Source organism: Neofelis nebulosa, chromosome 11, assembly GCF_028018385.1.
Source record: "Neofelis nebulosa isolate mNeoNeb1 chromosome 11, mNeoNeb1.pri, whole genome shotgun sequence".
NCBI classification, from domain to species: domain Eukaryota; kingdom Metazoa; phylum Chordata; class Mammalia; order Carnivora; family Felidae; genus Neofelis; species Neofelis nebulosa.
Genome location: NC_080792.1, coordinates 14,398,287 through 14,425,674, shown reverse-complemented (window position 1 = coordinate 14,425,674; position 27,388 = coordinate 14,398,287). Strand labels below are relative to the sequence as shown.

General features: G+C 47.3%; 1 protein-coding gene across 4 annotated transcripts in view; it reads left to right on the top strand.

Annotated features, from left to right (window-relative positions):
- Positions 1–12,335, top strand: part of TNFRSF11A (TNF receptor superfamily member 11a) — a 57,024-nt gene extending 44,689 nt beyond the window's left edge. For all 4 annotated transcript variants that reach the window (XM_058691905.1, XM_058691908.1, XM_058691906.1 and 1 more), the window contains one exon: positions 10,463–12,335. In XM_058691905.1, coding sequence (XP_058547888.1) covers positions 10,463–10,824 — 362 coding nt within the window. In that variant the 3' untranslated portion in view covers positions 10,825–12,335. The remainder of the gene's footprint in view (positions 1–10,462) is intronic.
- Positions 12,336–27,388: the final 15,053 nt, after the last annotated feature.

Here is a 27,388-nt window from a genome sequence, read left to right as displayed (position 1 = left end):
CATAGAGGAAAGAAAAAAAAAAAAGTGTGTCATCAACTAAGTGGTGTTAATTTGCAGAAAGTTTACACTGCTTTCTCTCTGTTCATCTGGTGCTTAGCCATGCAAAACATCCGTGAGAGCCCGCGTGTGGATGCCAGCAAGAGGGCCAAGTTCATTCTAGCCCGAGGAGAAGCAGCAGCCAGACTGATTTTTGAGGCTGTGCTGTTCTCTCCATAATTGCTTCTGCATGAACACGCCTTCTGGTTTCTGGTCAAAATAGCACTTCCTCATTATTGCTTTTTTTTTTTTTTTTTTTTTTTTTAAGATTGTCATAATGTACGTTCTATATAATGTGTGAAAGAATGGAGCTTGAGTGAAAAATCAGAGGGAGGTCTATTCGTATTTGATCTCCTGAAAGCCACTGTGCTCTCGAGGACTTGAAGGAGGTGGCTTTTTTTTTTATTGGGTGTTAGATTTTTAGGTGTGGGTTTTAATGTTTTAAACTTCCGGAGACGCCTGGGTGGGTCAGTTGGTTGAGCGTCCGACTGTTGGTTTTGGCTCAGGTCACGATCTCACGGTCATGAGGTTGAGACCTGCATGGGGCTCTGTGGCGAGCATGGAGCCTGCTTCAGATTCTCTCTCTTCCTCTGCCCCTTTCCCCATTTGCACGCTGTCTCTTTCTCGCTCTCTCTCAAAAATAATAATGTAAAAAAACTTGCAACCAAATCAAGTGGTTTCTGGAAACAATGACATGATTGGGTACTTCCTCAGTAGGGGCGGGGGGAGTATCTCCTTCACACCCAGCATCCCTTGGAAGTGCATGATGGTTCTCCAAACAGTTCTACAAGCATAACTTTTAAAAATAATATCCAACGTTAAGGCTATTTTCTCAATGTTATAATTCTTTCTTTTTAATGTTTATTATTTTGAGAGACAGAGGCACAGCACGATGGGGGAGGGGCAGAGAGAGAGGGAGACACAGAACCCGAAGCAGGCTCCAGGCTCCAAGCCGGCAGCACAGAGCCCGACGTGGGGCTCGAACCCACAAACCATGAGGTCATGACCTGAGCCGAAGTCGGACGCTCAACCGACTGAGCCACCCAGGCACCCCTCAGTGTTGTAACTCTTAGAGAACAGTGAGAGTTGTTAGCAAAGACCCATAAGGGGAACACATACATTTGGTTATGTCTTCTATAACCACTTCTTAATTTACATCTTAAATTACTATCCTGATGACGTAATGGTGGTTACCTTGGTTACAAATCCTTTCACCTGGAGTTTGGAGAATTCTCACTGTGTCTAGAAAATTATTTCCTGTGGAAGAAAGAATAATGTGTCTGCAGTGACTGGTGACTTGTTTTTGGCCCCTGAAATCACTTACTTGGTTCGGCCACTTTTGAGCTGGAAACCGTTGTTTATTTACAGGGCCCACAGTGATTATTATCGAACACCAGCTACATATTGATTTTTCTGTCATATCTTTATTGACAGTCTACTGAGCCACAGAGACTTAGGAAAGCTTGCCAAGCAAGTAGGGATTGAGGTGAAGGAGTGGACAAGTGAAGAAATCAGTAACTTGAGATCACAGCCTGCTCTCTCCTTCCCCCACTCACCCACCTCGGTTCTGGCCAAAGCCAGCCCCTTTTAGTACGAACACCCCTCACTCTCCTCTTCTGTGCTTCTGTTAGTGCCAGCCACCCCGCCCGTGCACTGGCCCTTTTTCCAGACCGCCCACTCCTCCTGTCCTTCCAGGTCTCAGCTCAGATGCCACTTCTGGACAGAGAGGGCAGGCGTGCTGCCTGCACGGCCCCTTCTGTGCGCTTTCTGTCCTTCTCGCTGAGCCCAGCACCCCCACACCTTTATCAACGAGCGGTCTCTAGACAGCCGCACCATTCAGTGGGAATTTCCATGAGCTTTGCCACACCTGATCTTTCCAGTTTCTCCCAAGGTGACTTAGTCACGGTGTGTCCGTCTCATTCATTCATTCAGCCAGTCATGAGTAACTAAAGAACAAGAGACCATGTTTGTTTGTTCCCTAAACTCACTCTCCACCTCCTACTCCTTCAGTCTGTCCTGGGGAGCGGGAGGCCAGGCAGGGGACAGAAGGCATTAACTATCCTGGACAGACCTCAGTGTCCTGGGTAGAGGAGCCAAAGGTGAGCTGGTTCATGCAAATGGCACAGACACACCAAGGCCAATTCCTGGGAGCCAAGGGCACTGGAAGATGAAGGGGCACTTGCCCGTTTCTCCCATCCCTGGGTCCCCCTCTCTTGACATGACTATTCTTGACCATCCATTTCCACCTGGAAAGGACAAATAAAGGCTTTCCTACCTCAATTTTCTTCCCTTTCCCTCCACTCCCCCCAGGCAATGGACAGTGCTCTATTTTATTTATTTATTTATTTATTTATTTATTTATTTATTTATTTGAGAGAGAGAGAATAAGCGAGGAAGGGGCAGAGAGAGAGGGAGACACAGAATCTGAAGCAGGCTCCAGGCTCTGAGTGGTCAGCACAGAGCCAGGCACTGGGCTCAAACCCAAGAACTGCAAGATCATGACCTGAGCCAAAGTTGGACACTTAACTGACTGAGCCACCCAGGGGCCCCCAGTGGACAATGCTCTGTTTCTAACTTTCTTTTCTCTCCTGTTGGGATGCCGTCCACTAGCTTGGGTTTCACTTTTTGCTAAGTACTATAAGGGCAAGTATTAGGTCAGTGAGTCTGTAAGTTAAAAATGACATTTTATGATTTGGTTATTGGGCAATATTCATTGGTACTAGAAGTCAATGCGTTATTTCAAAATATATGAAAAATTTGTTCCCTGTATACTTGAATTCACTCCTGCTTGCTGTCTCTCTGTTCTGATGGGGCTCGCTCTGGAAGAGTTTCATTCGTAAGCCATTCTAACTAACTTTCGAGCATGATTCAGAATGGAACTATTAAATACTGGTTCCCTGCCCTTATCATCATATACTCCATTCCTTCCAAATGCCTAAAACAGAGCTTACATTTCCATAAAAAGGAAAATCACATGAGAAGCATATGGGTTAAGTATAAAATAAGATTTTAAAAAATTCCAAAAGAACTCCGTGTAGCCTGGGTAGTTTGAGTGTATTTGTGTATATTTTTAGTTCTGTTCCTTGGAAGAAAATCTACATGACAATTGGGTGGTATTATTTGCTATAGTTCTTCTGATTCAGTATTCATACGTTATGCATTTTAAACAACATGATAAGCTTTTGAGAAGAGTATGTATTACCTTGCTTAACAATGTGAATTCTGCCAGAAATTGAGTTCTTAAAATGAAGCTTGTTTTCTCTGCCCAAGAAATAGAAATTCCATGGAGTTGGCCATTGTGATGCATGGACTTATTAAAGTGTAGACATCTTTCTGATCATGGTGGGACACTTCATTTGGCCTTTGTTTCTGTTGACTTCAGTGCTATTTTTAGCTCTCAGGTTACCTGGAAAATCTGCTAGTTAAGTCACATGAAATATTAATCTTAACTGAACCAATCCATGTTTAATGTTAGAAATTCTTTGAAATTTCTAATTTAATAAAAATCATCATGTCATTCTGGCTCCCAAATCCCACTTTTAGGTAGCTTGAAATACAATTCCCAGTCTCCCTGTGTTGAGAGACGAGTAGACTATTAAAAAAAATTTTTTTTTAATGTTTATTTATTTTTGAGAGAGAGAGCATAAGTGAGGGAGGGTCAGAGAGAGAGGGAGACACAGAATCCGAAGCAGGCTCCAGGCTCCGAGCTGTCAGCACAGAACCCAACGTGGGGCTGGAACTCATGACCCACGAGATCATGACCCGAGCCAAAGTAGGACACTTAGCCGACTGAGCCAGCCAGGTGCGGTGAGTAGACTATTGTGACATCCTGATTATCTGTTATGAAGCCTAGACCTTAAACCGCCGCACTGCTGCTTTACGTGGGGTCTGCGCAGCAAGTGATGCCTATCATGGCCTAGGAGTCCCCTCCCTTCTGCCAGTTGTCTCAAGAGCTGCTGTTTTCACAATCGCCGCTTCTTTTGTGAGGGAAGCTCTTTCTCTCCCATGCCTCCGACCCCATCTTTGTCCTCAAGTGACATGAAGTTACAGTCACTGCCGGGGGCAGCCTAGCAGGGGAAAGCTGTTGGAAAGGCAGCTGAGGAAAGTTAAGGAAGGTGGGGAGGGACCCTTGCTTTGCTTGTTATCCTGGAGGCTCAGTAGAAACGAAGTCTCAGGCCTTTGTGAGGCATCTTGGATAAGCCTCATCTACGCCATGCTTCCCTTGTTACATTTTCTTTTTTTTAATGTTTATTTATTTTGAGGGGGAGAGAGAGAGAGAGTGCGAGAGTACAAGCGGGGAAGGGGCAGAGAGAGAGAGAGAGAGAGAGAGAGAGAGAGAGAGAGAGATTGAGAATCCTAAGCAGACTCCCGCTAACTGCACACTGTGCCGTCAGCACAGAGCCTGTCACGGGGTCCATCCTGTGAACTGTGAGATCGTGACCTGAGCTGAAATGAAGAGTCAGACTCTGAGCCACACAGGCGCCCTCCCTTTTCATATTTCCCTTAGCTACCAGCAAGGGCTGCGTCCCCCTCTAAGAGCAGAACAATCTGGGGCTTTCCTTGGCACTCACTGGAAAGAGCTACCCCTTCAGGGGCCGCTGTCAACTGCAGAAGCCACGGCAACCATGCTGAAAAGGAGGCCCTTCGGCACCCACGTGATCAGGCAGCTTGCTGCCATGGCGACCTGCTAACTCTCCATCCCAGGGCCTTGCCCTCTCTGGTCAGCTTGCATAACCCTATATATATATATATATTTATTTAAACATCTATTTATATTTGAGACAGAGAGAGACAGAGCATGAACAGGGGAGGGGCAGAGAGAGAGGGAGACACAGAATCAGAAGCAGGCTCCAGGCTCTGAGCCGTCAGCCCAGAGCCCGACGCGGGGCTCGAACTCACGGACCGCGAGATCGTGACCTGAGCTGAAGTCAGACGCTCAACCGACTGAGCCACCCAGGCGCCCCAGAAAACGCATTTTAAGGAATGATTGCTATTGAGAAGAACAGTTCAGGACTGAGGTGTATTACAGGATAAGGATATTACCAGCTCCTTCTATATTGACCTTGATCGACTCTCGTGCTACAGGCAGGTCTTAGCGGACTTGGGTGAGGAGAAACGAGACCATGGGGGTTTAGTGTAGAACTATACCGATGAGTCTTCAAACCAGTGACAGCCGTCATGATGAATTATTTCAGCGAAGAAAACAGAAGTTGGTTAGATTTCTAGAGGGAAGTTCCCTCTGCGTCTTCAGGACATGTTGAGATCCTCCAACAAGACAGGGATGGAAAATAACATTACCGCCTGGCACATTGCACCAATCCGTTTCCCTGCGAGTTGCACACGCACAGACACTACGTTCCAGGGGTAGTGATGCCATCCGCGCACCTGAGCCTGGTTCCCTCTTTCCCAGGGATTTTCAGACCCATCATCTCATTGGACCCTTGTGCCGTCCTGCGGGTATTCATGCGTTCATTCTTTCGTTTAACAGGTATCGTGTGCTGCTCCGTGCGGCCGCACACTGCCAGGCTGGCGGGGCTTGAAACTTGATTCTCATTTCACAAACTGAGCAGGCCGAAATCTGGAGAGGTGTTAGGTGGCTTGTCCCGAATCCCACAGGTAGGGAGGGCTGAGCGGAACAAGACCGGAAGCTTCCAGACCCCTGCTCTCTCCTCTGTCCCTCCCCACTGCTCACTCTCTTGTACTCAGGCAGCCACTGACACCTCATCACTTTAGTCACCAGTTGGCCCCTTCTGCTCTTCAGGGACCACGGCACCGGGATGACACTGACATAATTAGATGCCAGGCAGGTGAGTCTGTATCAGGAGGAGCCATGAGGAAAGAAGGCCGTTTGGCAGTTGCCATCCTGGAGGCAGTGTTAGCAGAGGGGGAAAGCAAACCTGGAATGCTCACACACAGGGCATCTGCGGGCTGGTGGGCACAGAGCAGCCCGCCTGGCATGGAGGGAGCACTCAGAAATTCTGGATTTGGGGTGTTGTTCCCATCACTGTGGTTACCATGGAAACATATCATGGGATCCATATTTTAGTGGCACCAGAAGATAGCCTCTGCAGCTTAGTGTCTTACTAAACATTTAGTTCTTTATCGGTACAGAAAATCAGATTCACGAACACTTCAGCAATATTGAAAGATGGCCAACCTACAGGATGTCACCTCCAAAAAGAGTGAAGCTAAACAAAAGCATCTGTGTAGGGGAAAAACCCAGGGTAATACTTTTTTTTAAGTATATTTATTTTTTGAGAGAGAGAGAGAGAGAGAGCGAGCACATGCATGGGGGAGGGGCAGAGACAGAGGGAGGGAGAGAATCCCAAGCAGGTTCAGCACTGTCCGCGCAGAGCCCGATGTGGGGCTCAAACTCATGAACCATGAGATCGTTACCTGGGCGGAAATCAAGAGTCAGATGCTTAACCGACTGGGCCACACAGGTGCTCACCACCACCCCCCAGAGCAATACTTTCAAGGGCTGCCTGCCAGGTCAGGACCCACTACATAATTTCCAGAACCCACTGGAAAATGAAAACACGAGGTGTCCTTGTGCAGAAATTAACAAGAAATTCAAGATGATGACTGTAGAGCAGTAATCCCGGCGTGGCCTTCTGAGTGCGGGGCCCCACGTAGCTGCACAGGTCACATGCCCGTGAAGACGGCTGTGATGCCACGTATTGTCATTGAGAAATCAGTAAAGCTTTTTAAGGAAGTTGAGTCTGTACCAGTTTACTACTCTCAAAAAAGTCAGCGTGGATGAAACGGGCTGGGACTCAACCGAAGGTGGTTTTTGTCATTAATTATACCTTGGGTAAAGGAGAAAAAAAAAAACACATGTGAAGAATAAAATTGTTTGAGAATCTCATACTCATTCTAGATAACTTTTCTTTACATCCTAATTGTTAGGAATTTACAGGTCTTGTCCACCTCCCCCACCCTGTCCCCACCTCCCCTCAAAGAATAATATTCTTGATCCGGCCTATGAATCAAAGAATTCTGAAGTGTGTAAATGTATCTTGGGCAAAAGGATTTGAGTTCCATTTTGGAAAAAGGGGAAGGGAAGGAGGAAGGGAAAGAAAAAAGAATACAGCTCCTATATCAGAGATCTTGTTTGCCATGAGGCAGTTGGCATGGGATAAAATTCTTAGTGTGAATAATTACACAGGATCTTGATGTACAAGATGATAAAACACGGGCTTTTACTAGAGCTCCGACGAGATGAAGATTCTGACAAGGAAGAAGGTAAACAACAGTGGATTCATGATGATGATTTGTTGGAAAATAAAATTTGAAATGAGGGAGAAATTGTATATACCATGACCTAAGTAGATAAATCTCAGTATGAAGACGGCGAAGAAGATGGGAGATTAAATTCAAAACCATAAATCAATCACACAGTGGTTAGCGATGCCCTCTGTGTAGTTTTACCTTATAAGGATGGACAAGAGCATCACCCAGTCACTGACATTGTCACAACAGACTAGAGGAGCTGTACTGAGAAAATCATACTTTTTAAAAACTTAATTTTTTTTTTTGAAGGAGAGCACAAACTGAGGAGAGGGACAGAGGGAGAGAGAGAATCTCAAGCAGGCTCCACACTCAGCAGAGAGCCTGATGCGACGCTCGATCCCATGACCCTGGGATCTTGACCTGAGCCGAAATCCAGAGTCAAACACCCAACTGACTGAGCCATCCCGGGCACCCCTCTTGAATATCTTTTTATTTTTATTTATTTAAAAAAATTTTTTTTAATGTTTATTTATTTTTGAGAGAGAGAGAGAGAGAGAGAGAGAGAGAGAGAGAGAGAGAACGAGTGGGGGAGGAGCAGAGAGACAGAGAGGGAGGCACAGAATCCGAAGCAGGCTCCAGGCTCTGAGCTGTCAGCACAGAGCCCAACGTGGGGCTCGAACTCACCAGCTGTGAGATCATGACCTGAGCTGAAGTCGGACGCTCAACCGACTGAGCCACCCAGGCGCCCCTTGAATATCTTTTTAAATTTAAAACATAGAACTTAACGTTCACGCTATTTTTAGTAAAGGCCATATGTATTGGGTGTTGATAGTTTCCTGAGACTTTTTTACATGAACCTCACAATCTTAATTTCCACTCTCTATGTCTTTAGGGTGGAATGAGAAATTACAGCCATTTGCAAAACAAATGTGAGTGCGAGATCCTTTTGCACGTTTCGTGTTTCGTTTTGTTTCTTTTCTCCACAGTTCTCTTTCCCACACCACGGCACCAATTCAGCAGTTTGTTGAAGCTGTCTCTTGTCTCGAGTCCTCTTATTTGGGTCCTTGCAAAGCAGTCACTTGGGTTTTTACAGAAACATTTCCCCCCTTTTTTTTTATTAAAAATTTTTAATGTTTATTTTTGAGAGAGAGACAGAGTGCGAGTAGGGGAGGGCCAGAGGGAGGGAGAGACACAGAATCCAAAGCAGGCTCCAGGCTCTGAGCTGTCAGCACGGCACCTGACGTGGGGCTCGAACCTGTGAACCACAAGATCATGACCTGAGCCGAAGTCAGACGCTTCACCAGCTGAGTCATCCAGGCGCCCCAAACTTTCCCCTTTTTATCACACTTAGATTTTACCACTTCACAAAATAGTTAATAACATTTACTAATGAGTTCAGCTGGTAAAAACAGAACTGAGAACCACCTTGGTAGCTGGTGGGAGCAGAAAGGCATAGACGTACTAGAAAGGAGACTGCTAGCTTAGAGTACAGTGTATGTTCTGAGCACCTGTTGGGATATTTCAGAGGAAATGGAGAACGCGGAGCCATCCAGCTAGCTGGTGAATGGGAATACTAGCTGGCCGCCCCCGTGTTGCTTGGGGGGTTATTAGGCAAATAAATCCCCACCACTACCTATCTTGAAATATATACTGCATACAACTGCCTGTGGGAGAAATAGCATGAGTCCTAGATCTTCAGATTTGTTGCTCACATTTTATTTTCTTTTAAGTTTTTACTTATTTTTGAGAGAGAGAGAGAGAGAGTGCAAGCGGGGGAGGGGCAGAGAGAGAGAGAGACAGAGAGAGAGACAGAGAGAGAGAGAGAATCCCAAGCAGGCCCTGTGCTTCAAGTATGGAGCCCAGTGCAGGACTTGAACTCCAAAACCGTGAGATCATGACCTAAACAGAAATCAAGAGCTGGTCACTCAACCGACTGAGCCACCCAGGCGTCCTAAGTTGCCCACATTTTAAATCTTACCGTTTCATGGGTCACTGGGCCTCCATTTCAGCTTCCCTGGTGGTATCTTATGGGTAGAGGGAAGGCTCCCCAAAGGGATTCCCTGTAAGCTGTTGGTATTTTAGACCCTCCAAAACATGCCTTCCAAATTTGAGGAAAATCTCTTCTTGTGGAGTGGTGATAGAAAGTTAATGTGTATAAATTGTTATAAAGCTGGGTCACAGTAGAGGAGAAAAAAAAAAAGAGGAAGTTAACAGTGAGGAGCTATTTTGCTGTTCACCTCTCTGTCAGAATGAAAGATTTTGTTTTTGATACTGAGTGTTGGGACATTTCTGCATCTACTTGGTTTATGGCACTTCTTTTCACCTGGAACATTTCTAGCTATCAGTCTTTAAATAGAAGAATAATAGGAGTAGCAAGTTTCCTAACATTTGTTGAACTTTCTATTTTCCAAAAGGCCCATGAATTAAAGACTGGCCAAATCCAGTCACCCACAAAGAAGTGATATAGAGCCCCCTCCCCCCCCGGGACAAAACACTCCTCAGGCTTCCGAGGAAAGAATGATTTACAGGATTTGTTTTTTTCCATTTTCGTCTTCTGAATCTCTTTTGTTCCAGGAGTTAAAAACGAAGTGTTAAGGAAACGGATTTAACCTAAATCAGTTAAATATTAAATCATGCTAAATTCTGAGCCTGGGTGGCCCCCTGGCCCTCCAAGGCTGAACTGTCAGGGACCTGCGTGGAAGGTACAAAAAGCGATGACAACTGGTCAGAGGGGAGGCTGGGCTGAAGTGGGCTCGGGGTCCTATCTGGCAATGACCTTTCCTCCTGCCCTGCGTTCCCCTCCTGACGCACTGGACCTGGCCAGGCCACTGGCTGTTTGCTGCAGGTAGATCATGCACACGCGTTCCTAGGTAGCAGCTGCACCTGTGAGTCGACCTCCCAGCTGTGCTCTCAGCAAGCTGAGTCCCACGTGGCAAACGACGACTGGAGCGTGGCCTGTGGTCTCGCCGCTCTCCTCTCTGCCCCTCCTTCTTCCGCCGCAGTCAGGCCTGCTGAGATGAAAAACGATGGAGCCCCTCGGAGTGTCAGATGCGCGTTAGAGACGGTGTCGGTGAGGAGAGGCCGCCGCTAGAACAGCCTGCTTTCTTGGGACACTTCCCTATCACGAGACCAAGTTCTCACCAAGGGCCGATGACTCATCCTCTGCGTGTTCTCTCTTCCTCTCCCCTTGTAGGAAATGTGACTGGAAACAGTAACTCCACGTTTATTTCCAGCGGGCAGGTGATGAACTTCAAGGGCGACATCATCGTGGTCTACGTCAGCCAGAACTCCCAGGAGGGCCCGGCGGGGCCCGGCGGCGGCGGCGGCGGCGGCGGCGCGGGGGAGCCGGTGGGCCGCCCGGTGCAGGAGGAGAGCCCGCCGCGCTGCGACTCGTTCGCGGGCCTCGGGCCGCGCTTCCCCGACCCATGCGCTGACCTGGAGGCGCGCCCGGGCGGGGGGCTGCAGGAGTGCGGCTCCCCCGGGCCCGACAAGGCCTCGCGGCCGGTGCAGGAGCAGGGGGAGGCCGGCAAGGGCGCGGCAAGGGCGCGGCGCTGAGCGGCGGGTGACTCGCGGCGGCTCTCGGCGCCCCCTCGGAGCCGCTCTGCGGTGGGGCGGGCGCGGACCTCGGGGCCATCCAGCCCGGGCTCGGCGGGCACCGCGGGGGCCGCGCGTTCCTACTTGGAGGCGGGGAGCCGCACGCACCTGCGCCTGGGCGGGACCGGGGCCAGGGGCGGGCCGGGAGGAGGCTCGCGCGCCCGTGCCCGGGCGGGGCCTGGGGACGGAGCGCACCTGCTCCCGGGCGGGGCCTGGGGGCCGCGCGCACCTGCTCCCGGGCGGGGTCTGGGGAACCGCGCGCACCTGCTCCTGGGCGGGGCCTGGGGACTGCGCGCACCTGCTCCTGGGCGGGTCAGGGCGGCAGCCCTGATCTGCGCCCAGACGTCCCTCTCTTCGGTACATCGTCAACTTAACCTGACATTCCCCACCTATCTTGCTCTTTATAGAATCGGGCACTTTTGAAAAACCCGCATTTGTTGTCACCATTCACTGTTACCCACGGTCACGTATCAACTGATGACACGGGTAGACGTCGCTCCACTTTTTACCTCCTTTTAGGGTTTTCCTCCATCCCCTCCCATTCCCCATTATCATTTCATCAGTAGTTTGTCTCTTCATGGCATCTGTTTTAGTGATTGTTCTGTTCTTTTTGGGTCTCCACCCCCCCATATTTGTATTTCACTTCCATAACATTTTTCTTGATACAACCCCCCCCCCTTTTGTTTTTACTCTGTAACGATTTTCTTGAAAATTATCCTTAGGGTGCTGGTCTTCTTTACATATATTTGCACCCCTTCTTGCAAGTAGGCTCCCTGTGTTTTGGTGATGGCTTTTTTGGGGGGTAGGGAGGTCTGTACTAAGCACTTTTGGGAAAAGGCTAGGACTGTGAAGCTCGGAGGGAGGCTCAGGGAGCGACTGGAGTGACTTTTCGTTTTTGAAATTTTTTCTGTGTTCTCGTTTTTTTTAGAGGAAGGAAAAAGGGAAACCCTGCTTCCCCCTGAATGTTTTTAAGACTCTGTCAATCCTCAGGCACAATTAAGTGGTAGTGTGTCCTTCTTTCCCCCACTCCCAAAATGCTTCACCCCTGAGGTGGATGTATTTACTCATTCCAGTAGAGGCCGTCAGGTCCTAGCTGAATCTCTAAAGATCCAAGTTGCTGCAGCTTGGTGTTCTTACTTTAAACAGAATCCTCATATTATGCATTTAAGAAAACTTATCACAGAGACACTTTTCTCTTAGACCAGCCCTCTTGTGAGGAAACACACAGCATGAGTCAGATTGAAAGGAATTACCTGGGTTGGTCCATCCGTTGTGGTGAGTATTTAATCTCCTCAGGTGCCAGGGGCCACAGGTGCCCAGCTGAAGGAGTGGCCATCATTGATTTCTCCCTACTGGTTGCAGATCTCTTGGAAATGCTGGAAAACTATCAGCCAGTTATGAATTTTAATGGAGAAGCAGAGGGTGGCTCTATAATTTATGGGACTCCTTTGCTGGCAAAAAATAAAAACAAACAAACAAACAAAAACCCCTGCAGGAAGTAATTGCATTGCCAGGATGATTAGTTTATGGGAACTTACTATCTGTTCTGCCCATTTTGTTAACATCCATCCAAAAAGATGTTATGGGGCACCTGGGTGGCTCAGTCGGTTAAGCATCTGACTTCAGCTCAGGTCATGATCTCATAGTTTGTGGGTTCAAGCCCCACATCGGACTCTGTGCTGACAGCTCAGAACCTGGAGCCTGCTTAGGATTCTGTGTCTCCTCCTCTCTCTGCCCCTCCCCTGCTCATGCGCTCGCTCTCTCTCTCTCTCAAAAGTAAATATTAAAAATTAAAAAAAGAGATATTATAAAAGTGGAAGAAACCATTATACCTTTTGATATGGAATGTATTAAACAGACGAAATATGGTTCACAGAGTAGAATGCTGAGCTAAAGACCCAAGTTTCTGCTATGACTGTTATCATCTCACTGATGCTACTTTTCCCATTCTGCGCTTTCATTTTTCTTTCTGTAAAAAAAGCACTAGTGATCATTTTTGACACTTTCCTCACCCAGAGATAACAAAAGGATGCTACAGTGAATGTTAACGTATCTTGAGCTCCTTAAATAAAAGGTGCTAAATAAATACATAAGAATCTACTTTCACAAAAAGGTAGTATTCTTTCCTACCCTGATCCCTACATTCTATATTGATCCAAACACAATTAAATGGTAGAAATGTATCGCAAAACAGGTCCGGATCTGTGTATTACAGAGATGTTTGTGACAAATGTAAACAGAATATAATGAAGACAATAATGAAAAATTGTTTGGGGAATGTGACAAAGAGATTATTAAACTTATATTTGACCATAAAAAGAAATTTTTTTTTCATGGCTTGTTTAAACAGGGCTCTTTGTAAGGTAATGGTGTGACTTACTCCTGATCTCTAAGTTGTGCTGTGGTGTCGGATGTTGGTTATATTGTGTCTTATTGGTCGAACCCTCAACAACAGAGTTGGTACAGAAATTGCTTCGCTTTGACGGGATATCTGCTGTTGATCTCATAATAAGAAAATCCTTTAAAATACAGGCTGGCTGTGCAGTGAAAGAGTTGAAATGGATTCTAGGGTCTCCTACCCAGATTTAACTCAGCTACCAGAAGAAGGAAGAATTCATTTCTCTCTCTACCTGTAAGTGCAAAGAGCAGTTTGAATGTGATGTACTGGAACCTTCCTCTGGTGGGGGAGGGGGATGCATCCCTGCGGTGAAATAAACCACTAACTTTTGGGGTCCCAGTTCCATGAGCTGGCTTAGCTTGGTTGGGTGTTCGGGCCTGGGTGAGCCCGGGTAGGCTGACTTACCCACGTGCGGTCTGCAGGCTGGCTGGCTGGGGTTGGCTGGGCCAGACTGAGCCTGCCCACATGCCCCCTCATCCTTCCAGCAAGCCAGCCAGACCTTCTCTGGTGGTGGCAGAGTTCTGAGAGAGCAAGCACACGCGTGCCAGGCTCTTTGAGGCCTAGACTTAAAGTAGCTTGCTGTTACTTTTGCCACAGTCTTTTGGCCAAAGCGAGACATGGGCAGCCCAGACTTAAGAGTTGGGGAAAACAGACCCCCGGCCTTTAATGGGAAGAGTTGCAGAGCAATATAGGGAGAGGGAGGGATGCAAGGAGGGGGAGAGTGAGTCCCTTTTCCCATCTATCTACCCTCACATCCCTTCAGTGGAGAGGACTGTGGATGCCCATGGAGAGACACCCACATCCATGGTTCAGTAGTGAAGTTGCTTCCAAAGCCAAGTGCACTTTCTTGGGGAGCTGGGTCTACTGTACTGCATTCCATTGGCACAGATCATGGCAATGGCACAGTTTGGAAAGTCGGGAAAACTGGTGAAACACCTGGGCGGAGGAGCCTGTTATATTGACAGATAAGAGATGTCCTGTTCACTCTTCATGCTGAGTCAGCAAACAACTCTTTACAGTTAGGTACTGGGCAAAAGATGAGCCTGACCAAAGGTGCTGTCTCTGGTGGAAGAGGTGTCATTTTGAAACGTCTGCCCGTTGTCTGAGGGGCTGTGACTCCCCTTGGCCATCTGCTTTGGGGAGCCGTGGGGTCCTGTGGGGCACCAGTTGCATAACCCCCTTTGAGGAGAGGGAGTAAGCGTTCAAAGGCCTAAACGAGTTGTCGTTTTTATTTAGTGTGCTTTTTATGCCTGGGCCCTGAGCACCCCTGAGAAAGGGGCTGAAGCCAGCTGGAGAGTCCTGAGGCATCTGGGGACATCCTAGGGAGTTAGCGAAGACTTTGGACATTGCTGTGCTCACCAGAGGAGCTTCTAGGAAGAGGTTATCTGTGGAATTCCTGCCGGCCGCCAAGGGAGGGCCCTGCTGGTTGGTGAACAGACTGCCTTGCTGCAATCGTAGCCTTGCCAGAAAGAGGTGGGGACCTAAAATCGGGCAGTGGTGGGGCCAGCAGCAGGCACAGAATGTCCGGTGCAAGCACTGAAGCCGAGCCCAGCAGTGAAGGGGGGCACAGACGCTGGGAATCCTGGACGGGCATTTCCACGGCAGCCCCACTCAGGAACCGCCTCCCTTGGTGAAACAACCCAGTGTCCCCTAAGGTTTGAACAAGGGGAGCACAGAATACATTTCCAAGTGGAGAGGAACACAAGTGGATTGTGACCCTCTAAGATCCTCTTTGCCCTGATTTCTCATGCTCTTCTGAGCCTGACACTCAGTCTCTGTCTCTGTCTCTGTCTCTCTCTCCCTCCCTCCCTCTCCCTCATTACTACCCAGTTATCTTGACCCCAGGGTAAAGTTGAACCTCCTTCTTAGTTAACAACTCTTTCTTCCACTCCCCTTCGTAAAGCTGACTGTGCAGGAACACTTTCCAAACAACAACAACAAACTCTTCATTTAAGAATAAGGTAACTGGGGAGCTGGGGTGGGGGGTGCCTGGGTGGCTCAGTCGGTTAAGTGTCCGACTCTTTATCTCAGCTCAGGGCATGATCTCATGGTTCACGAGTTCAAGCCCCACACCCACTCAGGCTATATGCTGACATCACAGAGCCTGCTTGGAACTCTCTTTCTCTCTCTCTCTCTCTCTCTCTCTCTCTCTCTCTCTCTCTCCCCCCCCCCTTCCCTGCTAGCATGCACTCTCTCTCTCTCAAAATAAATAAATACACCAAAAAAAAAGAATAAGATTAGCAATAGCATAGACGTTAAATGACAAATTGCAGGACTTTGATAGTAACTTCATTCTACTGCAAGGCACCGGTGAGGTTCCCCTGTTCCCCTATGTAATGGGACAAGCAGAAGAGTAGCAGTCAGACCTGAGGTCAAAACTCAGCCTTGCCGCTCGCTTACGGACTTTCCTCCTGCGGCTTGACTTCTTAGCCTTCTCTCCCACGTATGTTAATTGAAGATGACAATATTAGCGTATGTACGGTGGTGCGAGAATGAAGTGGGATGAGTCCCTGTGCACCGGCAGAGCTCCTAGAAGATGGTGGCTGCAGAGCCCCATCTGTCACACGTCACTCTCCCTCTGTCTCCTACACCTCTCCATCCCTGGACTCAGCGGTGGTCTCAGACCTCATGCTCACTTCCTGTAAACTCACCCCGCCGTCCACCTTGGATGCCTTCCCACTCTTTTTTAAAAAAATCTTAATGTTTATTTATTTTGGGGGGGGAGGGGCAGCAAGAGAGGGAGACACAGAATCGAAGCAGGTTCCAGGCTTGAGCTGTCGGCACAGAGCCTGACACAGGGCTCGAACTCACAAACCATGAGATCATGACCTGAGCCGAAGTCGGCCACTTAACCGACTGAGCCGCCCAGGTGCCGCTCCCACTGTTTGAAGCTAGGTCTGAGGGCTGTGCCTTTTCCGTAGCGAATTCACAAGACTGTGATGGCTGACCCAAACTTGTCATCTTCTGCCATCACCCTTGGAGAGAAGGGGGCTTATGTCCCATGTAGCCCATAATATACTGCCTTAACTGGCCAGTACAGTTAGAATGGACGCCGGTGGGCCTTTCTCTCCTGGCCTCAGACATTTGGGGAAACCGAGGGATAGCAGGTTGAAAGGCTGTGTTTCTTTTTCTCCCAGTGTCCCTGATGTCTCTCCCAGTTTGGGAAGGATAGGATAATAAATTGGCCCCCAGCTTGGAAGAGGTGGCTTATAGGCCCAAGCCCCTTCGGGGGGGCGGGGGGTAACTGGAGTGTTTCACTGTGACCCAGGCTCTTGATTTCTTAGGGGCAGGTGTAGCCCCGGAAATAAGCTATGTGGACTATAAAGTCATGAGAAAAACTACATTCTTAAGATGAGACTCTTATGAGTTGTCTTAATTTAGGCAGAGGCGGCAAAACATCTTACCCTAAAGTAGAAAAGCAAATTCAATTTATTGACTTTTGCGACCTATTGCAATGGCAAAGAAACGATGGAAAAATGAATATTTAAAGTTCTTAAAAGAGGGGCGCCTGGGTGGCTCAGTTGGTCGGGCATCCAGCTCTTGGTGTCAGCTCGGTCTTGATCTCGGGGTTGTGAGTTCGGGCCCTGCGTTAGGCTCTGTGCTAGCTGTGGAGCCTGCTTCAAAAAACAAAAAACAAAAAACAAAAACCCACAACAGATAAGTAAAGTTCTTAAAAGAGCTTTTTTTTAAGATATTTACTATATCAGTGGAAAAGCAAACATAATTTTTGACATCAGGTTTATTGAGTTTGTGATTTACCTCCAGTAAGATTCACCCTTTTTAGGTATACATTTTTATTATAAATTGTGACAAAAATGTATAGTTGTACAGCCACCACAATCAAGACATAGACTATTTTCAGCACCCTAAAACTTCCTGTTTCTTTTTCTAATCAGCCCTCTTTGTGCTACCCCTGCACCCTGGCAACCACGATCTATTCTCTGTCCCTATAGTTTTGCCTTTTCCAGTATGTCGTGTAAATGGAATTAGATAGTAAGGTAACCATTCGGGTTTGGCTTCTTGCCCTGAGGCTCCGTCCAAGTTGTTGGAGGCGTCAGTAATTTGTTCCTTTTTGTTGCTGAGTAGTATTCCGTGGTATGGATGCTCCACAGTTTGTCCACTCACCCACAGTTGGATTCTCTCCAGTTTGGGACTGTATATATAATTGCAAAATTGTTTTTCAATCAAAATTGTTTTTCAAAGTGGCTGTGCCATTTTGCATTCACATCAGCCGTGAATGAGAGTCGCGGTTGATCCACATCCTCGTCGGGACTTGGTATTGTCACTTGTTAGTTTTGTTTAATTTTTTAAAGTTTGTTGAGAGAGAGAGAGAGAGAAAATCCCAAGCAGGCTCTGCCCTGTCAGCTCAGAGCCTGAAGTGGGGCTCAGATTCACGAACCATGAGATCGTGATCTGAGCTGAGATCAAGAGTCAGACACTTAACCGACTGAGCCACCCGGGCACCCCAGTTGTTTGTTTTAATCTGAGCCATTCTGCTAGATGTATAGTATCTCATCGTGGCTTTAATCTGCAGTCCACAGCTGAGCATCTTCTCATATGCTTATTTGGTTATCTTTATCTCTTACTTGGTGAGACATGTGTTCCAATCTTTTGCCCACTTTTTTTTTTTTTTTTAAGTAAACTCTATGCCCAACGTGGGGCTTGAACTCAAAACACTGAGACCAAGAATCACACGCTCTACCAACTGAGCCAGCCAGGGGCCCCTTTTGCCCACTTTTTAATTGGGTTGTTTGTTACTGAGTTTTGAAAGTTCTTTAGATATTCTGGATACAAGAATATATAGGTTTTTAAGGCCTTTCTACTTCAATGGCAAAGAAACCATGGAAGAATACATACTTAAGGCTTTTAGAACATTCTGGAAGTATTTACTATTAGAAAAAATAAAGATATTAAAGTTTTTTTATTTTCTAAGGAAGTTAAGTCTCAGGAGATGTATACCAGTAATGTTTATTCAAAGTAAATATATCCACAACGAAACCGCATTTCACAAGAGGACTCGCAGTGTCAGGGCCAAGAGTCACCATGTGCTCAGGGGACTGTCATGTCCTGTAAGGCTTCATGGAATGCACAGCAGTCACATTTCTAGGGAGCACACTCACCCACGGAAACTGAGTTTTGTGAGTAACATGCTGTTAGAAATGTCTTTTATTGGCCGAAGAAACATGGAGTGTTTTTCTATTGATATTTTCTGATTTTTTTTTTTAACTTACTTATTTGCATTCAAGGTAGTTAGCATACAGTGTAGTGTTGGTTCAGGAGGAAATCCAGTGATGCATCCCTTACCTATGACACCCAGTGCTCATCCCAACACGTGCCCTCCTTAATATCCGTCACCAATTTGATTGTTTTTTTTAACGTCTATTTATTTATTTTGAGAGAGAGTGAGAGTGCATGCATGCCAGCTGGGGAGGGGCAGAGAGAGAGGGGGAGAGAGAGAATCCCAAGCAGGCTCTGCACTGTTAGCACAGAGCCTGACGTGGGGCTCAGTCTCACGAACCGTGAGATCATGACCTGAGCCGAAACAAGAGTCTGACTCTTGGGGCGCCTGGCTGGCTCAGTGGGTTAAGCATCCAACTTCAGGTCAGGTCACGATCTTGCGGTCTGTGAGTTCAAGCCCTGCATCTGGCTCTGTGCTGACAGCTCAGAGCCTGGAGCCTGCTTCGGATTCTGTGTCTCCCTCTCTCTCTCTGCCTCTCCCCTGCTCACGCTGTCTCTGTCTCTCAAAAATGAATAAACGTTAAAAAAAAAAAAAGAGTCGGACACTTAACCGACTGAGCCACCCAGGTGCCCCCCATTTCATTCTTTTTATATTAATAATATTATATTAATGAGCTACTGGGTGAGGAGAAAAAAAAGACAACTCCATTATCCTCTGTGTGTGGAAATGAAGAGAGCAGGTGGCCTTAGGAATAGATAGATTTTGTTATCAGGGGAAAGGCTGTTGGTCACATGAATGGAGGGCTACGTCATGTCTGTTGGCCGGAGGGTGACAGGGGCTCTTGTGCCCTGATGAATGCCTCCGCAGTTGGCCCTTGTCTGCAGGGAGGAAGCCCAGCACCTCCCAAGAGGGTCAATGCTAGGGAGCTTCTCGAAGGATCAGGATCATCCTAAGTGAGGTCCCCCAGCAGGAAGGACACCAAAGGCTCCAGAAGGACTCTTGTGCTGGTGGTGGGGTTGGAGCTGGACAGGTGGGGGCTCCTGCAAGCCCAGCCTCCTCCGACCCAGCTCTGGAGACAACGGCCGGCCATGTGCGAGCAAGGTAAGTCTGCCTTTAACCCTGGGGCCTCGCCTCCCCTCAGCAGTACACAAGTGTCTGTATGACTGGGACAGTGCTAGACAGTGACCAGAGGCTGTGACAAGGCACAACTGAGCTCGCTAGCCTTTCTCCTCCTCTCTGGGGTGTTTGGAATGATAATCTGTTCCCTTTAGACTGAGTAAGAGCTTGGGTTTCTTGGAGGACTAGAGGGGGAGGCTTCACGTGTGAGCGATTGGACATATGGGGTTCCAGCAATTAATAGGAAATAGGAAAAAATAAAAGAGATGTGGCTGTATTTACACATGCAGGTGGTAAAGAGGAACATGCCAGAGGGGGACCGATGATGGGAAAAGAGGAATCAGGATATTGTGAAGTTGACCACTACTACCCCTCCCTATCCAAAGGACCAAACAAAGTCTTTCACGTGGACTCCATGGCCCACGCCTTCCAGGATCATTTCACACTATTCTCTTCTACTCCAGTGGCCCTGGTCTTCTCTCTAGTGCACACACCGCCTGCCTCAGGGCCTTTGCATATGCTGTTCTCTCAGACTTCAGCTTTTTTCCCACAGTTCTTCCCCTGGACCTGACTTCTTTCCTGTGAGATAGACAAGGAAGGTATTAGTGACTCTTTTTAAAAGAAAAAAAAAATCAGAAAACAAGGACAATCTAGATGAGGAGAGGCCATGACTTGGAGTAGGGGTCACTGATGAGAAGAAAGTATCAGAACCAGAGAGTCTCTCTGGCTGCCCCTCCCCATCCTCTTCCACGATTCCTCTCCAACTTCCCTGCCCTCTTTTCTGTGTTTCCTCTTTCCGTGTCCCTTTCTCCTTTCCTCTGTCCGTCTCTGTTCTTGTCCCCTTCCTCCTGAGCCTCCCTCACCCCAGGGCCCCTGACTGCAGAGGGTGCCATGGTGAGATCTTCTTGCTAGAGCTTAACCTTCTACCAATTGCTCTCTTAGAACGTGGCCTCTTCCTAGAAATTACCCTGTTTGTTCCTCTTGCACCCGTGGGCATATTGCTTCTATTCACGGTGAAGTCCAGACCCATCTTCCCCAGGAAGGACCCCCTCAGACACAAAGGGCCGGGTTTGGACGCCGCCTCACCATTTCAGCCAGTGGCAGCGTGTATGGATCCGTAGCACTGTCTTTAAAAAATCGGTTTTTACACCGTTAAGCCCTGCCTGGTTGTAGTTGAAACCCATGGCAATGCCTCTGACCCGCTTCGGTGGTTTGTACAAAGGTTTCGGGCACTAGGAACCCAGTCAGGTGAAGTCACATCAATTCAAAGAATCTCAGGAAAGCAGGGAAAAGCGAACCCCAGAATGTCGGAAGGGTAGGAATGACATAGCTCCAGACACTGCCCCTCTGTTCTTCCTCCTTCCTGTTCCTCCCCGTCTCCCTTCATGATTTTTCTCTGCACGGTGCGTATAACAGCTGCTCTCTCACCTAATCTTCGGGTCCCAAAGGCTTCCATTCCCAGTGTCTACTACCTACTGGCCAGATATGTGTGTTTGTGTGTGTATGTAATATATAAACTTTGTGTAGGTATATGTACAGTACATGAGCTACCCGGTTTCTACATATGACAGTTCCAAATTCTGAGAGATGGCCTCTGGTCAGCCCAACATAACGTAATCAGAGTATCGTTCATAGGCTGTGTGGGTCACCCCAACCAGCTGTGGCCGAGGAGGGTCACTAACATAAAACAAGGCCACCTGGGACAGTCAGACCTGTGGCAGGAATGTGTCCAGCAGAGGACGGAGGAGGGTGGACCATGTGTGCACCCTAAACTATGCGTAGCCCCAAACTGCTTCGGTCCGATGACAAGCGCAAACAGGATGAGGTCACTGTAGGACCTTTTTCTCTTCCTAATTCTGCTATTGTTTATGACTCAAGAAGAGATGTATTTTTCTAGTTGGAAGCCATAAGAAGCAGCCGCAACAGTTTAAGGTTCTGCTCTGGAGAAGATGGGGGGAAAGTGGGGCTATTTAGATAGGCATTCCTCGTGAGTCTTCCTTTTTAAAACAGGCATTTTTATTAAGCTGGAACTGGCTATGATTCAGAGAGTAAAGGAAGGATAGAGCAACAATTCCTGATGTATGAAGCAGCCGTAGAAGAGAAGGAAGTCCCGCCATTTGCAACAAGGATGGACCTTGAGGACATTACGCTAAGTCAAATAAGTCAGACAGACAAAGACAAATACTGTACAATCTCACTTAGATGCAGAATCTAAAAAACCAAACTCACAGAGACAGGGACTATAATGGTGTTTTCCAGGGGCATGGGGGTGGGGGAAACGGGGAGATGTTGGTCAAAGGGTACAAACACCCAGTTATAAGATGTGTAGGTTCTGGGGGGTTGAATAGACAGCTTGGTGACTATAGTTAGCAATACTGTATTAAATATTTGCAAGTTGCTAAGGGAGTTGATCTTGCATGTTTTTACCACACACACACACACACACACACACACACACACACACACACGCACATGCAAAATAGTAATTTATGAGGTGATGGAAGTGCTAACCTTATTGTGGTAATAATTTCCTAGTATATACATGTATCAAATCAGCCATTGTGTGCCTTAAACTTACCCAGTGTTGTATAACAATTATATCCCAACAAATCTGGGAGGAAAATAATTCCTGACCATAAACGATACAGACCTTAAGCCCTGCAAGAGTTTAAATGTCAGGCCTGTCAGCACAGCCCGGGCCCTGAGCTCTGACTAGGATCCTTTCCCGGTGCCGAGCTGTCATTTAAGGCTGAGTCTCTGTTCTTGACCTTAAATTCCCGTTGTGAATAAATCCACTTGTGGCTGCCAGCAGGGAAGGGGCAACAGCAGCAATCACTGGCAATTCTGTTGCAGGAAGAAGAAGAGAATGTGAGGAAAGAGCAAGCCTCCCCTCACATCAGTTAGCCCTTGGGCGAAAGACCACCATTTGCTTGAAGCAACCTGCTGAGTAATGTACACACAGGTTATGTCACTACAGCAAACCTACGAGGGGACTATTGTTAACTTTACAGAACAGGAAATAGGGTCAGAGAGGTTAATGAACTTCCGCAAGCTCGCAAAGCTAGTATGTGGACTTTGCACCCACGCTCCAGAGTTTGTGTTCCTGCCCGCCATTGTAACGATTTTGCAGATAGCGGGGCATGTTCATATCCGGTATGTTTTCCTTCCTCTAAACTATTCCGTTTTTAGCTGTAGCGAAATGATGTACGTAGGGTTGCACTGCTGTGAACGAAAGAAGTCAGCAATGAAAATAATTTTAAAAGACTGCAAACCTTTTCGTTACAATCTTAGCTCCTCAAATTCAATAGCGAGCCCTCACACTCTGCGTTAGATACTTTATATCCTAAACCTACAGTCTGTGGGCCCGCGTCCCAAAAAAGATCCCATTCTGTGAGTAGGATGATACTGCTTATCCTCTTTTAGCACGTAGAGCAGATGTAGATTCATGTACGGTGTTAGAAGGATGAGCAGCCCCCCGTGGTGGCTGATGGGCATTTGCCCGTGACGGCACCCCACCACGTGTGTGCTCTGGACCCTCTAGATCTGTGTCGATGACTGCATATTTGTTACAGCATTTGTTATAAATGAGGAAACAGCCACCATGACATGGCTAAGACTGCTTTAAAGCCAAGCAAACAAATATAAAGCCAGCAGTTACTTGACGCGCCCACATCCCAGCATCCATGGATGGTGTGGTCGATGAGTAGACAACGTCCATGGGACAGAGAACCTTTTCCAAAAGGGACAGATGGTGACCACTGTTCTCCAAGAGCACTGCAGTTCAGCCACGGGCCCTGTCAACTGAGTGCATTGCCTCCTGCTCGGACAGAAGAGAGCAGGTATAATGCAGCACCTGCTAGACCTCGGACGGGCAAAGGACCCACCCACCCTGCCCACAGGGCATCAAGGCTGTTGACAAAGGCTTATTCAACATCAGCATGATACCTAGGAAGTCACAAAAGGCCCGGTTCTTCAATCAGTTTTATGGAGACTATATTATTTACATGCAGTAAAATTTACCTTTCAAAAAGATCTACAGTTCTATAAATTCCAACAAATGCATGTGGTCATATAACCACGCCACAATCAGACATAGAATGCTTCTGTTATTCGCAAAGTTCCCTCCTGATCCTTTGTTGTCAGTCATTTCCTCCCCACACCAGCCCCTGGCAACCACTCATCAATTCTCTGTCCCTGCAGCTTTGCCTTTTCCGCAATAAATGGAATCATATGGTGTGTAGCCATTTGAGGCTGGCCTCTTTCTCTGGGTACAATGCTGGTTTCTGCATGTATAAGGAGTTTGTTCCTTTTTACGACTGAGCAGTATTACTATGCAGTAGTTTATTTGTTCGCCGGTTGAGCCACATTTGGGTTATTTCCAGTTTGGGGTAATTATGAATAACATTGCTATAAACCTTCACATACAGGTTTTCATGTGGACGTGGTTTGCAGGCTGGACTGTCTGGTAAGCACATGTTTACACTCCAGTCGTGCATGAGAGACCCCCTTGCTCCGATCCTCACTAGCATATGGTCTTGTCCACGAATTGACTCTAAAAACAGTTAAAAATAGTTGCTAATGACGGGCAGAGTTTGTTTTGTTACCTAAAGCAAGGATTCTATACACTTTAGATCAATCCGAAGAAGTTAATGATGAAATAAAGTGTTTTTCTGGGTAACTGCACCCTTATATTATGGCTTTTTCCCTGTCACTATTTAATTAAAACTCTTACAAACATCCTAGATACCCAGGTAGTAGGTAGAATAGCAATTGATCTCATGCTCCACGGATATTTTTAAACATTCAAATGAGGTTGTATTTTCATTAAAAGGAAGCTTTCGACTTCCTTAACGTTGTTTTGAAAAGATTGTGAAGATTCCTGTGCTCTGGGGAAAACCAAAACCAGAATTAGAACAATGGCAACCTTGGACTGTTCTCATTTCTCTTGCAGGAAATGGCTTTTTTTTTTTTTTTAAGTTAGCTGTCTATATGCTACATATGGATTATCTACTTCCAGAATTATACACAAGCAGTTTAGAACATTGAGTTGCTCCAAATTTGCCTTGAATTCACCTCCCTTCCCAAGACAACCGATTTTTTTTCCAGTTAACCCAGGCATACATAGTCCAAATGAATGTTAAATAATGAGCATCTGTCCAAATGGAATATAACTGGAGTATTAACTCTGTGATCAAAATAATTATATAAGCCAGCGTCAGGACAAATCCAACTTGGAGTCGTCACCATCTTTGGGGCATTGATTCTGCAGCTGTCCTTCAGTAGCCTGGGAAATTGAGAATAAAACAGAGCCATGTCGGCCACAGAGTGACGGGGAAAGACACGGAGGAGAACCACGTGAGCAGAACTTTTCTTTCCTCCCTGGCCTGTTTTTCCAGCAGTAGTTCACAAGCCAACTGAACATTATTTGTAAAATCCACACGTGGAGGCTTCTGTGAAGATTTTAGCTACTTGTCCCTGGTAGAATTGTTGAATGTTTCAATTACTAGGTAGACAAGGGGCTACGGATTTAGTCTCACAATGGCTTCTAGATGGCTCTGAGGTTGGTTGAGACTTACAGGGCTATCCTGGGAGTAATGAGAAGGCAACTGTCAGTCAGGTCCTGACCCCAAACTACCAAAGCCCCAAAGAAGCTGAAAGGTAGGCAGGGAAAGTCTCACAAAGTGGCTCTGTGACTCATGATAACCTTCAGGAGTCCAGGAAAATTATGTGTTTCCTCAGCAATTAACCCCAATAAAAGAGAACAGTGTGAGGATAGAGTGGAACTAACAGTGGTTAAGCAACGACGATGTGCTAATAGTTCATGCTGGAGTCCATTTATGAACTTTCTACCCGCTGACCTGTGAAAGAAATATTGTCTCTCATAATTACTCATCACTGGGAAACTGAGGGTCAAAGAGGTTGCTAACCTTGCTCATGTTACCACTTAGGTGGCCAAACTCACAGTCCCACCAGATCTGACCCCCAAAACCCCGCCCTCACTTGTGGTCCCAGGAAAATACCGGATGCCCACTTAAATGTTCAGGGAAACAACAAATATGTTGTTAGCATTTGTATGTCCCAAATACTGCACGGACCATGCAGATATTAAAAAGTATTCCTTGCTTAGCTGAAATGTAAATTTAACAGACCTATACTTAAAAAAATATAACTATATTTTTGTTTGCTAAATTTCACCACCCTGGCCCTCACTGAAGTTTTCTGGCCGCCCAATGGGATTGCCAGTATTCTGCTGTTTGTTCTTCCGTATTAGATCATTGCACGAAGATTCCTTCCCGTTGCATACATTGGGGGATGGAGTGAGGAGGAAGGGGTCTGAGGGCGGGCTCCTCCTGAGCACAATCATGAGTGGGAAAATAATAAGCATTTCCTTTTTGCGGGATCACTGAGCTATGCTGGGGTTGGAAAACGCCTGGCTGGCCAGGTCGTTTTCCATGATGTCCACGTGGCTGGTTTTGAGCTTTCCAAAGTTTGTCTTTGTGGAGCCCTGGCCTCTGAGATACTTTGTGCACAGCTAACTTTGGGAAATGCTACAAATGGCACCCCTTGGAGAGTCGTGGGCACAGGAGATCACTGTAGGTCCTGAGAAAGCCTATAGGAAAGACTGCAGTTGGCCTTCTGCAACTGAGGAGCTGTCACGCCCCCTGAAAACAACAGTGGGGAGCCCCTGTCTGTGGGATGAGGGGAAACTCGGCCCTTTCTCGGGTTCCCTTCTGAGACTGTTTCTGAGAATCCATGAGCCATGTTGATATGTTCTTTTTAATTTGGGGGCCTCGGAAGGGAGCTGGGCCAGCAGTACTCAGCTGCTAGCACTGAGCTTATGTGGCGCACAAGTCCTTAGAGGTGCCGCTGTCTGGATTGAGCTGCACCCCGTTTACACGTCCCCTCCTGCCACCTTGTCACCTGCTTGCCCGGGCTGCTGGGCTCCTCCACGTTGGTTTGCCCTGGGCTTTGGCACTAGCCTGCTCCTTAATTCCATTTTTCCAGCACAGAAGAGGCAAGCAGTGTTGGAAACCGGATGACTCCCAGAGCCTCCACAGTGTCCCCTGCACGCAGTGTGTCGGTAAGTGCTTAGCAACCGGCTAGACGAGTTTGATTCCTAGTGTGTGTACTTCCTGTGGTGTAAATACCCCGCCACCGCCGTGGCTGATTTCATCGAGGGGAGTTGGGAAGAGATGCGCAGTGGTGCGACGTCCAAAGAATTTCCACCAACTGACATGATAGCCCTCAACAGTACAGGTAATAGAAAATGTCGTAAAATAATTAAGAAGCAATGAGCTTGAGTATTTGTTAACTCTATTTTTTTTTTTTTTTTTTTTTTATTTTTGGGACAGAGAGAGACAGAGCATGAATGGGGGAGGGGCAGAGAGAGAGGGAGACACAGAATCGGAAACAGGCTCCAGGCTCCGAGCCATCAGCCCAGAGCCTGACGCGGGGCTCGAACTCACGGACCGCAAGATCGTGACCTGGTTGAAGTCGGACGCTTAACCGACTGCGCCACCCAGGCGCCCCAACTCTATTTTTAATATCATTAATTAAATGTCAGTTGACATAATTTAATTTTTAAAGTTTATTTATTTATTTTGAGAGAGAGAGAGAGAGAGAGCAGGAGCAGGGGAGGGGCAGAGAGAGAGGAAGAGAGAGAGGAAGAGAGAGAGAATCCCAAGCGCGGAGCCTCATGCGGGGCTCAGACTCACAAACCATGAGATCGTGACCTGAGCAAAATCCAGAGTTGGACGCTTAACTGACTGAGCCACCCAAGTGGCCCCGTAATTTAATTTTTAATGACGGCCATGCCTACCAACTAGCTTGCA